Consider the following 16,144-nt stretch of genomic DNA (forward strand, 5'->3'; position numbering starts at 1 on the left):
AAAGACACAGAGAGAGAGAGGCAGAGACACAGGCAGAGGGAGAAGCAGGCTCCATGCAGGGAGCCCAACGTGGGACTCGATCCCGGGTCTCCAGGATCACACCCTGGGCTGAAGGCGGTGCTAAACCGCTGAGCCACCTGGGCTGCCCAGATTGTGAATTTTGTAAGAGCAGAGAGTCTTTTCATTGTGTTAAGTGCCCAATAATTGTTCATTGTTTGAATGACTGAGAGGAGAGAGTTAATGAAAGACCTAGGAAGATATGGCCCAGTGACATTTATTTTTATTTATTTTTTATTTTTTTTGGCCCAGTGACATTTATACTCAAATCAAAACAAAGGACAGTGATTGCTCTTTATATCCTACTTTAGAATACATTTTAGGTGTTTAGTAATTGTCACAATCTCAACACCGGAACGCATACATTTTCCATTTTCTTTTGATTTTGTCCATTTATATGCATATTTGTACACTCATCATTTTAATGTATCTTCCTTATCATCTTCTCTTTCCACTTAACATTTTTGTATGTGTCTACAGTATTGTACCTTTTTGACTTTCTGTAATTCGTACATTTTTGACTTTCTGTAATTGAGCAAATTCTCCTTTCTTACCTGTTTTTTAAAGATTGTATTTATTTATTCTGAGAGACACACACACACACACACAGAGGCAGAGACACAGGCAGAAGGAGAAGCAGGCTCCATGCAGGGAGCCCCCGATGCAGGACTCGATCCCAGAACCCCGAGGTCATGCCCTGAGCCGAAAGCAGGTGCTCAACCATTGAGCCACCCAGGTGTCTCTCCTTTCTTACTTTTTAAAAATAAAAAAAAAATTTAGGTCATCTCAGTGCCCCTCATAACGTGGGGCTGGAACTCATGATCTTTTTTTTTTTTTTTTTTTTTTTTTTTTGGAACTCATGATCTTGAGATCAAGAGTTGCGTGCTCCGCCGGCCAAATCAGGCAGGTGCCCCTATCTTTTTCTTTTTTTTTTTTCCACTTTTGAAACTTGTGTTGGGTTTCCTGTGGTCAGCAGCACTGTAAACCCCTGAACAACCTGTCAGGTGTTCTGTGTTTGTTTCACAGCATGATGATAGAGTCCATCAGAAAGCACATCTCGGGATCCCTGGGTGGCGCAGCGGTTTGGCGCCTGCCTTTGGCCCAGGGCGCGATCTTGGAGACCCGGGATCGAATCCCACGTCGGGCTCCCGGTGCATGGAGCCTGCTTCTCCCTCTGCCTGTGTCTCTGCCTCTCTCTCTCTCTCTGTGACTATCATGAATAAATAAATAAAATCTTTAAAAAAAAAAAAAAAAAGAAAGCACATCTCATTCTGGATTTAGAGAGGACGCCACACCGAAGAACAGCCAGTGAACCCCGGGTGCACTCAGGACAGAAGCCGGGTGTGCCCAGAAGCTGCTCTGACATAGACCAGCGCGTGGAGGATGATATTTAGCTCTAGTCTGCACTTTGATGAGCGTGTCTGTGTCTCCCCGCCCTTGCAGAGCAGTCTGGCTGCACACCATCTGCTAAGCTTTTGCTTTTCTCTCTGTTTTGTGTAAAGCTCTGGCTTTCGATATGCTGCTGTTGAGTGGGGACAAACAGGAGAGCGCCAGACTCCAGGGATCTGCCTCTTTCTCTTCTTTCAATGGAGCTTAGTTCTTCTGCCCCCTGTTCTCGCCCAGTACGAGATGCGGGTTGCATACAGGGTCTACTGCATCCCGCACCGGATGCTGCCCTTGAAGAGATCAGCAGGATGTAGGAGAGGGTTAGCACAGCTTCTCCTCTTCCACTCTCATCTTGGAAACACATAGAAGCACCTTTGCAAAATTGTATTGAAAATAAATGGGAAAAAATGTGTTTTATTTTGTAGCCTACTCTCCGGGAACAGAACTGGTTTCGAATGAAGTAATGAGGAAATGGCCTTTGTAACTGAATGTTGATTAAGGAGGTGTGAGCTGTGACCTCAAGATGGGAAGTACAAGATCAAACTAAGGAATGAAAAGGGATATCTTGTCCTCAAATCTGGGAGACAAGCCATATTTTGTAAAACCAGAGAATGTAGATTTAGGTAATTTTGCGTTAATTTCTCCTCTCTTATTTGCTACCACTTGTCAAGTCGTGGGTGTTTTGTTACCACGTTAGTAGTAACGCACATGCTTGGGGCAGAGTTTAGTGGGGACCAGCAGCAACCCCTGGAAGCCAGTTTTTGAATATTATTATCTCAATTTTTATTACAAAAGGCAGCTTATCCTTTAAGGAGCGTACTCAAGCTGGGGTGCCTGGGTGGCTCTGTAGGTTAGGTGGCTGACTCTTGATTTTGGTTCGGGTCATCATGATCTCAGGCTTCTGGGGTCAGGCTCTGTGCTCAGTGGGGAGTCTGCTTGAGAATTCTCTCTCTGTACCTCCATCTTCTCTCTCTCTCTCTCTCTCTCTCTCTCACTCTCTCGCAAATAAATAACCCTTAAAAAAAGTATATTCAAGGGATGCCTGGGTGGCTCAGTGGTTGAGTGTCTGCCTTTGACTTAGGGCATGATCCCAGGGTCTGGGATCTAGTCCCCTATCAGGCTCCTGCAGAGAACCTGCCTCTCCCTCTGCCTATGTCTCTGCCTCTCTCTCTTTCTCTCTCTCTGTATCTCATGAATAAATAAATAAAATTTAAGGATTTAAAAAAAAGTATATTCAATCCCCAAAGAATTCTTTCGAAAAAATCAATGTGAGAAAATTATATCAAGTAGAATGTAAATAATGCCATTTTTTTATAAAGCTCTAAGACCTAGCACCAAGGGTATGAGTAAAAGAATGGAGTCACTGCATAATCAAAATCTCATCCACCGTGACATTTCTATGATAGGTGCAGTCATTCATCCACTGTCTCACCGCATGTTTATTGAGTGACTATTAAGTACCAGGTGTTATAGGCAGTGAGTGGAACAGTGTTGTTATGTGTGTCAGTTCTTAGTAATTTCAAAATGTGTTTGGATAAGCAAGGGCTAAGTGTGTGGGTCACAAATACTTAATGGCACAAAAGTGAGCTACCCTCTGGTGGCCTTATCTATGCTCTGCCAGCATGTCTGTGCACCCCAGCAAACCTCACTTGAGAGAACAGAATGCGCTGGACACAACCCACATTCTTCTTCTACTTGGCTGAAATTTACACCTTAATCAGTGTTTACCCTAAATTCCCACAATTTAAATATCAGGCAATTACAGAATATGGGGTTTCAGCCCTACTGAGTCTTGTAAATCCCCAAAGTACGCGGAATACTGGTCTTTCTGGTAACCCCGCCTCTGATATATTGATGAGACCACAGGTATGAGTACAAGTGGAGTGCTCCCTGTGCAGTTATTTGAGTGCCAGGCTAAACTGTCAGTGTTAGAACACTAAAAAAAGGAGAGTCTGAGCTTGACACCACTTTGTTATGCAAAACAGCACTTTGTTATGCAAGAATCTATTGCATTCCTGCTGGGGGGAAAAATTGGACGAGTTAACTTGCTTAAGCACTTCTGCTGCTCAGACACTGCTGACCCTCAAGGAGGCTGTCTCTGATGTGGGCAGCTCTCCCACCCACCGCTCTCTCTGCACTTGGAGTTACACCTTTTGTTCTGAAGACAGAGGTCAAGAGCTATGAAGAAGTCTTTCCCAGGGGCCTGACTGGGGTTGGTCATGGGAGAGGGTACATACAGTTATGGGCCAGAGTTCAGCATCAGATCCGGATCTACCTGAGACATCTACCTGTCTTTTTTTTTTTTTTTTAATAAATTAATGTGTTTGCAACATGTGAGGTCCTGTTAAGCGTGAGTCTAGGATAAGGCTTCTCCTCCCTACGTCTCAGCTGGGTGATACTAGGATTTTAATGCCAACCTTATTTGCAGAGAGATCTAGATGGCTGTATTTTTTTAAGTTTTTTTTTTTTTTTTCAGGATGAAGAAAGTGCTAGACTAATGGTTCAGAGAACTGTAGCAGATTGAGCCTTCCCCCGACACTTGGTGTAAATGACAGTGTTATGAAGACTTTTTAGAGAAAAGGAAGTATCAAGCATACACAAAGGGAGTGTAGTACTGTACCCAGGTTTCCATAACCCAGCTCCCAACAATCACTAGCTCATAGTCAGTCCTACCATGCCCCTACTCATTGTTCCTCTGCCCGGGGGGGTTATTTTAAAGCAAATTGTTACAGCCTATATATTTCTAAAATACATTCTTTTTTTTTTTTTTTCTAAAAGATATTAAGGACGGCCCTGGTGGCTCAGAGGTTTAGCATGTGCCTTCAGCCCAGGGCCTGATCTTGGAATCCCAGGATCGAGTCCCACATCAGGCTCCCTACATGGAATCTGCTTCTCCCTCTGCCTCTCTTTTTCTGTGTCTCATGAATACATAAATAAAATCTTAAAAAAAAAAAAAGATATTTTTAAGAAAAGGAAAAAAATCACACCACCAGTATCCACTTACTCCCCATTCAACAAACCCTTTACAGCCCCATGCACGTGCGAGGCACTGTGTGGTTTTTGCTTTTGAGGACCAAAATCATTTTCCCCAAGAAGCAAACGCTCATTCCGTTTGGAGTCACGAGACCTGAGCAGGCGCGACGCGCGTGTCGGGGGAGCGGCCCGGAGGCTCGGGGCTCGGTTGCAAGCGCTGCAGACTGCGCATGGAGCTGAGCTGCTGGCCGCGACCTTGAGGCGGGTCTCTACGGGGACTGAACATTGTTCCCCCCTCCCAACCTCTGGAAAAGTGGGCGGGGGGTTTCCTTTACGTTGTGCCAGGATGTGTCTGTTTTTCCAAAATGTACAAGTCGCCACGAGAGCTAGGGGCTTCAACGAACAAGCCCTGGAAAAAACTATTTTATTATTTTATTTATTTTTAATTTAATTTTATTTTGTTTTAATTTAATTTTTATTTTCATTTATTTTATTTTTATTTATTTATATTTATTTTATTAATTTATTTTAGTTAATTTATATTTATTTATATATTATTTAATTATTCTATTTATTTTTATTTTTGTTTTTCTTATTTTTATTTTATTTTTATTTTATAATTTTTATATTTTAATTTTAATTTTAATTTTGTTTCCCAAGGCGCCGGGTCCGGGAGGGCGGTCCCGGGGTGGGTCCCGCCGCGCGGCCGGGCCTGGGCCTGGGCCTGCGCGTGCCCGGGGCGCGGGGCTGGGGCCGGGGGCCCTGGGGGCGCGCCCCTCGTCGTCCGGAGCGTCGCCCCGAGCTGAGCCGGGTTCCCCGGGCCCCCCCGCGCCGCCCGGCCCTCCCGCGGCAGCCGGGGGCCTGCGCGCGCCGCCGTGACCCCCGGGGCGACCCCGCCCGGGCGCGGCCGCGGGGCGCATGCGCAGCGCGGCCCGGCCCCGGCGCGCCCGCCGCGGCCGCTAGGTGGCGCATGCGCCCTGGAGGGTGCGGGTGCGGGCCGGCGTCCGGGAGGCCGGCGGCGGCGGGGGAGGCGGGGGCGCCCGGGGGCCGGGCCCGTGTTTACCCGGCGGCGGGCGGGCGCGGACGCGGAGCCTGGCGCGGCGGCGGGATGGTCATGGCGCGTTTCGTCGAGGATTTCTGGGTAAGGCCGGGGGTTGGGGGCGCCGAGCCTCCCGCGCCGGGCGGCGGCCTGCGGGCGGCGGGGGGGCTCCGCGGGCGGGCGGGTCCTCGCGCCGCCGCCGCCGCCCCGGGCCCCGCGGACCCCCTCCCCCCCCCGGGCGGCGGCTGTCAGCGCGGCCCCGAGCCCGCCCGCGGCCAGGACGCCGGGACAAAGCGGGGGGCGGGGGCTCGGGGGGCTCCGGGGGGGCGCGGGGGCGGGGCGGGGGCTCCGCGGGCTCCCCTCCCCCCTCCCCCCTCCCCGCCCCCCGCCCGGCCCGCGCTTCCTCCCCGCCTCGCCGCCCGGGACTTGGCCTCCGGGCCTGTTGACAAAGCGCAGGACGCGGCGGGCCGGGCTGGGCTCCGGGCTCCGGGCTCCGGGCTCCTGCGCGGGCGGCCCCGACCCCCCGTGACCCCCCGCGACCCCGCCCCCGCCCCCCGCGCCCGCCGCTCGTCGCGGGGGTGAAGGGCCCTTCGGGGACCGGGCCGCGCACTCCCCGCCGACCCCCGTCCGCGCGCGGTCGGCCGCTGGTCCACAATCTTTTATTTTCTCCCCGCCCCCTCCCCCCCCCCCCCCCCGCAAGGGGCACAAATAGGAGACACGAGTTTTGTTTTGTTTTGTTTTGTTTTTTGAAAAAAAAACAAAAAAAACAAAACAGCTCTGTGGGGCCGCCCCGGGGCTCAGCGGGGGAGCGCCTGCCTTCGGCCCAGGGTGGGACCCCGGGGTCCCGGGTTCGAGTTCCGCTTCAGGACCCCGCGGGGAGCCTGCTTCTCCCTCTGCCCCTGCTTCTCTCTCTCTGTGACTCTCATGAATAAATAAATACAATCTTTTTTTTTAAAAATCATACAAATTTGGACGCCTGCGGGGCTCAACGTTGGGCACCTGCCTTTGGCTCAGGTCGTGACCGCGGGGTCCTGGGATCGAGTTCCGCGTCGGGCTCCCCGCTTGGAGCCTGCTTCTCCCTCGGCCTCTCTCTCCCTCTCGTGTCTCATGAATAAATAAATACAATATATTTTTTAAAAAAATCATACAAACTTGGACACCTGCGGGGCTCACCGTTGGGCACCTGCCTTGGGCCCAGGGCGTGATCCTGGAGACCCCGGATCGAGTCCCCTCTCGGGCTCCCTGCAGGGAGCCTGCTCCTCCCTCTGCCTGGGTCTCTGCCTCTCTCTGTGTCTCTCGTGAATAAATAAAATCTTAAATAAAAATGAACAGCTTTGTTAAGCCACGGTTCACGCACTATATAGTACACACTCATTTAAGCATACAGCTTAGGGGTCTTTCTGCGTTCCTTTGCATGCATCCCTGCGGCCGTTGTAGAACAGGGTCATCAGCAAAGAATCCCTGTACCACCAGCAGCTGTGACCCCTGTCGCTCCTAGGTCAGCCTAGGCCGGTGAGGCATCTGCAGGCTCCCGCCCCTATAGTTCTGTGTCTTGAGGTCTTGCGGCCTCAGTGGGATCGTCTGCGTTGCGCTTTGCATGGGCTTCCTTCCCTTCGCATGTTTCCTCGGTTAATCCCTGAGGTGCGTGCATCAGCGCTTAATTACATTTTATGGCCGAACCTGCCACTGTCCTATCTACTCATGAGTGACGGACGGTTTGGTGGGTCCCACTTTTTGGCTATCGTGAGTAATACCGCTGTGAACATTTTTTGTACAAATCGTTGTGGGGAAGTATGTTTTCATTCCTTTTGGGAATGGAATTCCCGGGTTATATTGTTACTCTTTAACGTTTTGAAAAACTGCCGAACTTTCCCAAAGTGACTGTCTGGTGTACCGTCCCACTGGCAATGTCTGATGTTCCAAGTTTTCTACATCCTGGTCAATCCTTGTTATCGGTCTTTTTTATTACAGTGGATGGGTGTGAAGTATTATCTCATTGTGCGTTTTTTTTTTTTTTTAAGATTTTATTTATTTATTCATGAGAGACACAGACAGAGAGGTAGAGACACAGCAGAGGGAGAAGCAGGCTCCATGCAGGGAGCCGGATGTGGGACTCGATCCCAGGACCCGGGTCACGACCTGGGCTGAAGGCAGGTGCCCAACCACTGAGCCACCCAGGCGTTCCTCATTGCGGGTTTGATTTCCATTTCTCTGATGGCTGATGCACCTGTTCATGTGCTTATTTATATATTTTCTTTGGAGAAATACCTTTTTAGATTCACTGCCCATTTTTAGATTAGGTTATTTGTTTTTATTACTGAATTGTAACAGGGTTTTTTTTTTTTTTTTTAATTCTGGGTAGTCTTTTACCAGATATATAATTTTGTAACATTCTCTCCTGTTTTGTGGGCTGTTGTTTTCATTCTCTTGATGGTGTCCGTATAAAAAATATATTTCTTATATTCTGTTTTTAAAAATTATTTTTAATTGAAGTATACTTGACACACAGTGTAGTCTCAGGTGAATGATATTCCACAATTACATATATTATGAAATGTTCACCAGTGTGCCATTACTGTCTTACATTATTATAGTATTAGTGACTCTTTCTATGCTTGTACTTTTCATCTTCATGACTTACTTATAATAGTATGTTTGAACCTCTTAAGCGCCTATTTCACCTATCTCCATCCCCTCCTCCCCTGGCAGCCACTACTTTTTTCTCTATATTTGTGAGTGTTTCTGTTTTTCTTTGTTGTTGTTCATTTGTTTTTTTAGATTCCATATATAAGTGAAATAATGGTATTTGTCTTTCTCTGACTTGTCTTACCATAATACACTCTAGGTCCATCCATGTCAGATGGCAAGATTTCATTCTTCTTTATGGCTGAGTAATAGTCCATTGTGTATGTATACATCTCCTTTATTCATCTATGGATGGACACTTAGGTTGCTTTCACATCTTGGGTATTGTAAATAATGCTGCAGTGAACACAGGGGTTCATAAATCTTTTTGAATTCATGTTTTCGTTTTCTTCAAGCACATACCCAGAGGGGGAATTACTGGATTGTATGATACTTCTATTTTTGATTTTTTGAGGAACCTTCATGTTATTTTCCATAGTGGTCGCATGAATTTACATTCCCACCAACAGTGTGCGACTGTTCCCTCTTCTCCACAACCTTGCGGACACTTGTTACTTCTTTTTGATAGTAGCCATTCCAACTGGTGTGACGTAATTTGATATTCTCCTTTGATGCGTCAGTTTTTAATTTTGATGAAGTCTAGTTTATTACTTATGCTTTTGTTTTATTAAGAAGTTTGTCCTAACCCATGGCCACAGAGATTTACTTGTTTTCTTCTATGGGTTTTATAGTTTTAGCTCTTCTGTTTAGGCCTAGAATCCATTTGAAGTCAGTATTTGTGTGTGGTGCCAGAAGGAGGTTCAGCTTCATTCTTTTGCGTGGATATCTGGTCTCAGTACCTTTGTTGAAAGGCTCTTCCTTTCTCTGTTAAAAAATCTTGGCACTCTTGTCAAAAATCAGTTGGCCATATGTTTATGGGTTTACTCCTTAATTTTCAGTTGTATTTCATTGTCTATCCTTAACACTGTTTTGATTACCATGGCTTTGCAGTAAGTTTGGAATCAGGAAGTGAGAGTCTTCCAGGTTTGGTTGTCTTTTTCAAGATTGTTTTTGCCTATTCTTGGATTCCTTTCGTTTCTGTGTGAATTTTAGGTTTAGTCTGTCAATCTAATTAATTATTAATATATAACCTATCAACTTCAGACTTTAGGTTTTAGGCAACTTATAAGACTATTATGAGGATTTAAAATTGGCATCCCAAAATGTTTTCTTTTTAAAAAAAGTTGATTTAAGTAGTCTCTATACCACCCCCCCCCCCCGAACCAGCATGCTCTTGTGACTAAGGCAGCCAGCTGCCTCTTGCACGTTTTTTGATGAAAGTGTTTTTGAAGCTTGCTAATAACTTAATTCCAAAATGTATATTAAGATTTTTTTTTAAAAATTGAAGTATAGTTTACTACAAATTGTACAGTAACATTTTAAAGTTCTCTTTTGTCTCAGTTAATTGAGCTTTGAACATAGCCTCGTCTATTGTTTTTGGCTATTATGACTAATGCTTTCTATGAACATTCTTTGTACTAGTTTTTGGGTGCCCCTTGTTTGTCCCTCTTAAGGGACAGACAGGACTAAATTTGGATATCTGAAATCTGGAGAGAATTCCCAGTCTAATTTGTTTTTGTCTTTGCCTTCACTTTCTCACTATTGAATACAGTTAAAATAGATTGCATTTTATTTACTTCCAAGCCTGGAATTGGGACTGAAAGCTCTAAATTGGAGCTTTATAAAAAGTTCCAAAGGAGGACTAAATGAACTAGGAAAGACCAGAAACAGGAACTAAATAACTTCTGAGAATCTGATAGTTGTCTAAGACAACTTAAAAATTTACATATTTTAGGATCATTTATAACTTCTTGAAACAGAGAAATTACAATATTAATTTCACTTTTCTCCCCTAATATTTAAAGTGGCACTGCCAAAACAAATAAAGCTTGTCAAAGTGAGGTAATGGGAAACTTTTAAGTTTCTAACCAAACAACCTATTAATTGTTGTTTTCCCCACGTATAGAAAGACAAACTTTTGTTGTGGCGTTTGTTAGAGGAAAGTTTGAATCATGCAAACTATTTTCAAGTCCTTTTGAAAGTAGCACATCCTGCCTTTTTCTTTAAAGTGTAGTTTTTCTTAACTAAAACAGTATGCTGTGTTACAAATTACTTAATATTATACTTTGAAGAGAAAAATGTATTTAAAACTTCCTACAGAACAGGTGTTTTGTTGCTGATAAGTCATTTTTTGCCACAAAGTATAGTGCCTTTGATAATCGAGTTGAAAATGTTCTTCTTTTCCATTAACATTGGTTAGCAAAATTAATTTTGATAGCAGAAATCCACACCATTGCCTTAATATTTAAAAACAGTTGTTAGTCCTCCAAAAGATAATGTAACTTTAAAAAGATATTTACAGGTACAGCAAGGAAGTGTCTCTGTATACTGGTTCTTTCTCAGAGTAGGATACTAATTTATAATGTTCTTGATTGTGTCAACATTGCACTATACTAATTAGAATGGCTTTATATATGTATATTTTTAAAGATGTTGTTTATTTTTTCATGACAGACACACAGAGAGAGGCAGAGACACAGGCAGAGGGAGAAGCAGGCTCCCTGCGGGGAACCCGATGCGGGACTCGATCCTGGGACCCCAGGATCACATCTGGAGCCGAATGCAGATGCTCAACTGCTGAGCTGCCCAGGCATCCCTAAGATGGCTTTATATTTTTATATAAACCCAGATTATTTAATTGAAGAGTTAAATTTTTAAAAAATTTTCTTTTTAGATTCCAGTATAATTAAGATACAATGTTATATTAGTTCCAGGTGTACAATATAGTGATTCAGTAATTCTGTACATTACTCAATGCTTACCATGGTTAAGTATGCTCTTTATCCCCAATCACCTATTTCCCCCATTCCCAAACTCAACTCCCCTCTGGTAACCATCAGTTTATTCTTTATAATTCAGAGTCTGTTTTTTGGTTTGTCTCTTTTTTTCTTTGTCTTGTTTCTTAAATTCCAGATATAAGTGAAATCATATCGTATTTGTCTTTGAGTTATTTTGCTTGGCATTAGCCTCTGTAGATCCCTCCACGTTGTTATACGTGGCAAGGTTTCATTCTTTTTTTATGGCTGAGTAATATTCCATTGTGTGTGTGTGTGTGTGTGTGTGTGTGTGTATACACACTACATTTTTTATATATTCATCTGTATAGATGGACCTTTGAGTTCCTTATGTATTTTAGCTATTATAAATAATGCTGCAGTAAACATATGGCTGCATATATCTTTTTGAATTAGTGTTTTTGTATTCTTTGGGTAAATACCCAGTAGTGGAATTGTTGGACCATACAGTAATTCCTTTTTTGTTTTTTTGAGGAATCTCTGTACAGTTTTCCACAGTGGCTGCACCAGATTGCATTCCCATCAACAATGCATGAGGGTTCCTTTCTCTCCACATGTTTGCCAACACTTATTTCTTGTGTTTTTGATTTTAGCCATTCAGAAGGGTGTGAGGTGATAACTCATTGTGTGTGTGTTTTTTTAAGATTTTATTTATTTGAGCGAGAGAGGGCGAGCATGAGCAGGGGGAGGGGCAGAAGGTGAGGGTGCCCAAGCACTGCCTAAGCACCTGGAGCCTTACGGAGGGCTCGATCCCAGGACACTGAGACCATGACCTGAGCGGAAATCAGGAGTCAGATGCTCAACTGACTGAGCCACCCAGGCGCCTCTCTCTTGGTTTTGATCTTCATTTCCCTTATGATGAGTGATGTTGAGCATTTTTTCGTGTGTCTGTGGCCGTCTGTATATTTCTCTGGAGAACTATGTCTTCTGGTTTTTTAATTGGATTATTTGTGTTTTTGGTGTGAAGTTCTAGAAGTTCTTTATGTATTTTGGATACTATAAATTTTTTTTTTTTTTTAAGGAATGGATTTCATTGGTGATAATTTTTTTTTAAAGATTTTATTTATTTATTCATGAGGGACACACAGAGAGGCAGAGACACAGGCAGAGGGAGAAGCAGGCTCCCTGCAGGGAGCCCGCTGCGGGACTCGATCCCGGGACCCCGGGGTCACGCCCTGGGTCGAAGGCAGACGCTCAACTGCTGAGCCACCCAGATGCCCTAGTGATAATTATTTGAAGGGAAAAAAATACAATGTAGCTGATTTAAATACCTTATAAATCTCATTTTGCGTAGTAGTCCTGATCTCTATAAAATATGAAGCATTCTCCCAAAGACTTCAAGTATTCTTTTTTTTTTTTTTTTTTGACTTCAAGTATTCTTTAGCATATATAACATTGTATTGAACTGACATTTTTAGTTTAGGTGACCTTTTCCAAAGATTATTTCCAGTCAGCACATCAAGAATGAAATAATTAGGGGCACTTGGGCTTAGTGGTTGAGTGTCTGCCTTCAGCTCAGGGCGTGACCCCAGGGTCCAGGGATCTAGTCCCGCGTTGGGCTCCCTGCAGGAAGCCTGCTTCTCCCTCTGCCTGTGTCTCTGTGTCTCTCAGGAATAAATAAATACAATCTTTAAAAAATAGAATGAAATAATTATCTTGGGTGTTTTTTATCCTGAAGTACTTCTGTGTTTCTTGTCCTTATTTTTTTAATTGTTTAACCAGTACAGAAGTCTCTTTCCAGTCTGTTGATTTCACTGGTATTGTCATGTTTTACTTCTTAAATTTTTTAAAAATATTTTTAATTTATTTATGATAGTCACACAGAGAGAGAGAGAGGCAGAGACACAGGCAGAGGGAGAAGCAGGCTCCATGCACCGGGAGCCCGATGTGGGATTCGATCCCTGGTCTCCAGGATCGCGCCCTGGGCCAAAGGCAGGCGCCAAACCGCTGCGCCACCCAGGGATCCCTGTCATGTTTTACTTCTAAATAAATTTGGAGCACTTGGTTATATACCCAAAAGTTGATCTATTATTTACATGGATAAATTGAGAGGATTAAAATTTTTTTAAAGTGTGGAATTGCTAGTAATAGGACTTTGGAATGTGGAACATTATATTTCTGCTTGATTTTTTTTTTTTTAAGATTTTTATTTTTTTGAGAGAGAGAGAGAGACACAAGCAACAGGGAAGGGCAGAGGGAGAAGCAGGCTTCCCACTAAGCAGAAAGCCCTATGCAGGACTGTATCCCAGGGCCCTGGGATTATGACCAGAGCAGAAGGTAGAGGGTTAATGGACTGAGCCACCAGGTGTACCCTTTGCTTGATTTTCTCAATCTAAATTTAGTATTCTAGATGAGAGACTTAAATGCATACACACAAATATTCTTGGGGATATATCCATATGCAAATTTAAATATATATATTTTTAGAAAATTAGTTGAGGTGATTATAGAAACCCAGAATATAGACTTTTTTTTTATTACTTGAAAATTTCTTTTTTTTTGTTATCTTTTTTTAATTTTTTAAAAAATTTTTATTTATTTATGATAGTCACACACAGAGAGAGAGAGAGGCAGAGACATAGGCAGAGGGAGAAGCAGGCTCCATGCACCGGGAGCCTGACGTGGGATTCAATCCCGGGTCTCCAGGATCACACCCCGGGGCAAAGGCAGGCGCTAAATCACTGCGCCACCCAGGGATCCCTACTTGAAAATTTCAAATACTGCTTATATATCCCATTGGGTGGTCTGCTGAAATTTAAAGTCTATGTGTATGTATATTTACATATACATTAATTAACAGATTTGCAAAATTTACATGGTTCAGTATTCAAAAAGTGCCTAGGGAATACAGTATAAAATCCTTTTTTATTTTTATTTTTTTGTACCCCAGCCATTAAGATCTCCATCAAGGCCATAACTGTTACCAATTTCTTATATAGCTTTCCAGAGATGATCTCTGCATACACAAGCAAATTATATAAACTAAATGAAAATGTGATCTTGTATAATTGTTAGCCAGTTAGCCATGCCCAAATTATTTTCAGCTGCAACAAGCTAGGAACGTGCAAACTACCACATTCATCTAAGTTGGTTCAAGTAGACTTGACAGGTAGACATTATAAATCATAGTCTTTTAGATGGCAATAAATTTTATTGTGAGGTCCTTAAAATTTTCAGGGAGTGGAATGGTGATTTGTTTTGTATTTTTGCACCTGTAGGAGAAATTTGAAAGTGAGAAATTGATACCGATTGAGTCTGCTTAAGTTCAACTTGGGGGAAAGACTTTAACATTGACATGGAACGGATAAAAATTTGCTGTCTGGATTCTTTTCTACCCTACACACTAAATCCTGAATGCTCTAATCCTTTCAGAACTACTTAAATTATTTAGGCAAAGGCATAGGAGAAGGTATTCTTCATATTGTCCTGTACATTTGGTTAGCATAACTCTTTGGAAGTACTTTTTTTAGTCCATTTTTTTTTTAGATTATCCTTCCTGGTTTTACAATTCTAAAACATTTAACAGAAGCACCCTAAGAAATCCATATAGAAATATGGTGCCATGGAGATGTAGAGGGAATGAGTTTGGTTTTTCCAGTTTATCTAGTGTGGAAAAATGAAAGAATACTAGAGTGGGAAGAATGTAGCAATTGGTCCACAGAGATGAGCATAAACTGGTCAGATGTGGGTGATAAACGAAAACAGTACAACAGCAACTGAGACCTAAAATGGTAACTGTTGGTGAAGTTGCTAGAGGATTTTGCTGGTGGTCGGATTCAGAGGATTAAATTGAGAAGTGATTGGTGGACCGTGTGATGAAGGTAAGACACCCGAGTCCATCAGTTCTATCAGGGACAAGCTCCTTGATGGAACAGCAGAAATAAAGGTCACAGAAGATGTGACAAGCATGTTCGGTTGCCTGTAGGGAAAAGATAGGAAGGTGTGGTGTAAGTACAGCAAATTGGTGATGCTGGACCTTAATCCTAAGAAGTATTAGTTTTTAATTGTTTGAAATGAGCCAGTGAAGATGGTTTTCCTATTTAATTATAACCATTGTTATGTGATAGGTAGAGCATAGAAGAGTACAGAAGAAAATTAAAATTATATATAGCTTTTCCATGTGTCCTCTAAGATCTTTAGAAATACAAGATTCACAGTGTGTTCTGCTGATTTTTCTAAAGCTTGGTATTTTCAAATGATATTACCATCAAGCATTTTTGTCATATGATTAAGTATTCTTTGAAAATATTTTGCAGTGACTTGCATTGGTTTCCATGGAATGAAGAGGTAATTTTTAAAACTATGCCCTGTTTGAATATTTAGGTTATTTTCAGTTTTTTTTTAAATTTATGAATTAGGAGATTTAACTATTATGAACAAGATGTCAGTTTAAGAAGGTAGTCTTTGACTTTAAATGCACAGATTGAAGAGTTTTGGAGAAAGCTGATGTTGTATTTATTTTTTTTCCATTTTGAGATTAATGAACATTCATTATAGAATATTACAGAAAATTTAAAAGTTATGAAACAAATTATCTCCTAACTCTTTGCTTCTGCTATTTTTGTTGAATCCATATCACTCTATTTGATGGCTTAAAGGATTTAACTAACTGAAGAGATTAGAGAATATATCTGAGAGGTTAGAAAATATAGTAAGATTTCTTCCCATTAGTCAACCGACAAATGTGTTTGAGTGACTTTTGTACCTGTATCAAGTAGTTCTGACTGCTGAGCAGTGCTCATTTTACATCTTTAATTATTGTTTTCTGCTTTAAAAACATCTTGCCAATGGTTCTGTAGTATAGTTTTGATGATCATGTATGAAAATTTCAATGTATAAATAGAAGGTTGACAAGAAGAGATTGTAACTTGTGGTTAGGTTAAATGTGCTATTCACTTATAGAAAAACTGCTTACATAAGAGCTAGAGCAAAAGGAAAATGTAGAGTGGTAGGAAGTGATGATATTTATTTATTACCTTTGAGGCGGTTTGAGGTTGAGAGGAAGGTTAGGCATGTTATTTGCTGTTCACATGATACCACCTTCTGACTCTTTGATCCCCTTCCAAAAATTCTTTTAAAATTTTTAAAAGGAGGGGCGCCTGGGTGGCTCAGTCAGGTAAGCGTCTGACTTCAGCTCCGGTCCTGGGAT

The 16,144-nt window shown here is 42.7% G+C and overlaps 1 protein-coding gene across 6 annotated transcripts in view; it reads left to right on the forward strand.

Annotated features, from left to right (window-relative positions):
- Positions 1-5,458: 5,458 nt before the first annotated feature.
- FCHO2 (FCH and mu domain containing endocytic adaptor 2) overlaps positions 5,459-16,144 on the forward strand; it is a 121,073-nt gene continuing 110,387 nt past the window's right edge. For all 6 annotated transcript variants that reach the window (XM_077898141.1, XM_077898145.1, XM_077898143.1 and 3 more), the window contains exon 1: positions 5,459-5,557. In XM_077898141.1, the coding sequence (XP_077754267.1) occupies positions 5,525-5,557 (33 nt within the window). In that variant the 5' untranslated portion in view covers positions 5,459-5,524. The remainder of the gene's footprint in view (positions 5,558-16,144) is intronic.

Source organism: Canis aureus, chromosome 5 (genome assembly GCF_053574225.1).
Source record: "Canis aureus isolate CA01 chromosome 5, VMU_Caureus_v.1.0, whole genome shotgun sequence".
Lineage (NCBI taxonomy): Eukaryota > Metazoa > Chordata > Mammalia > Carnivora > Canidae > Canis > Canis aureus.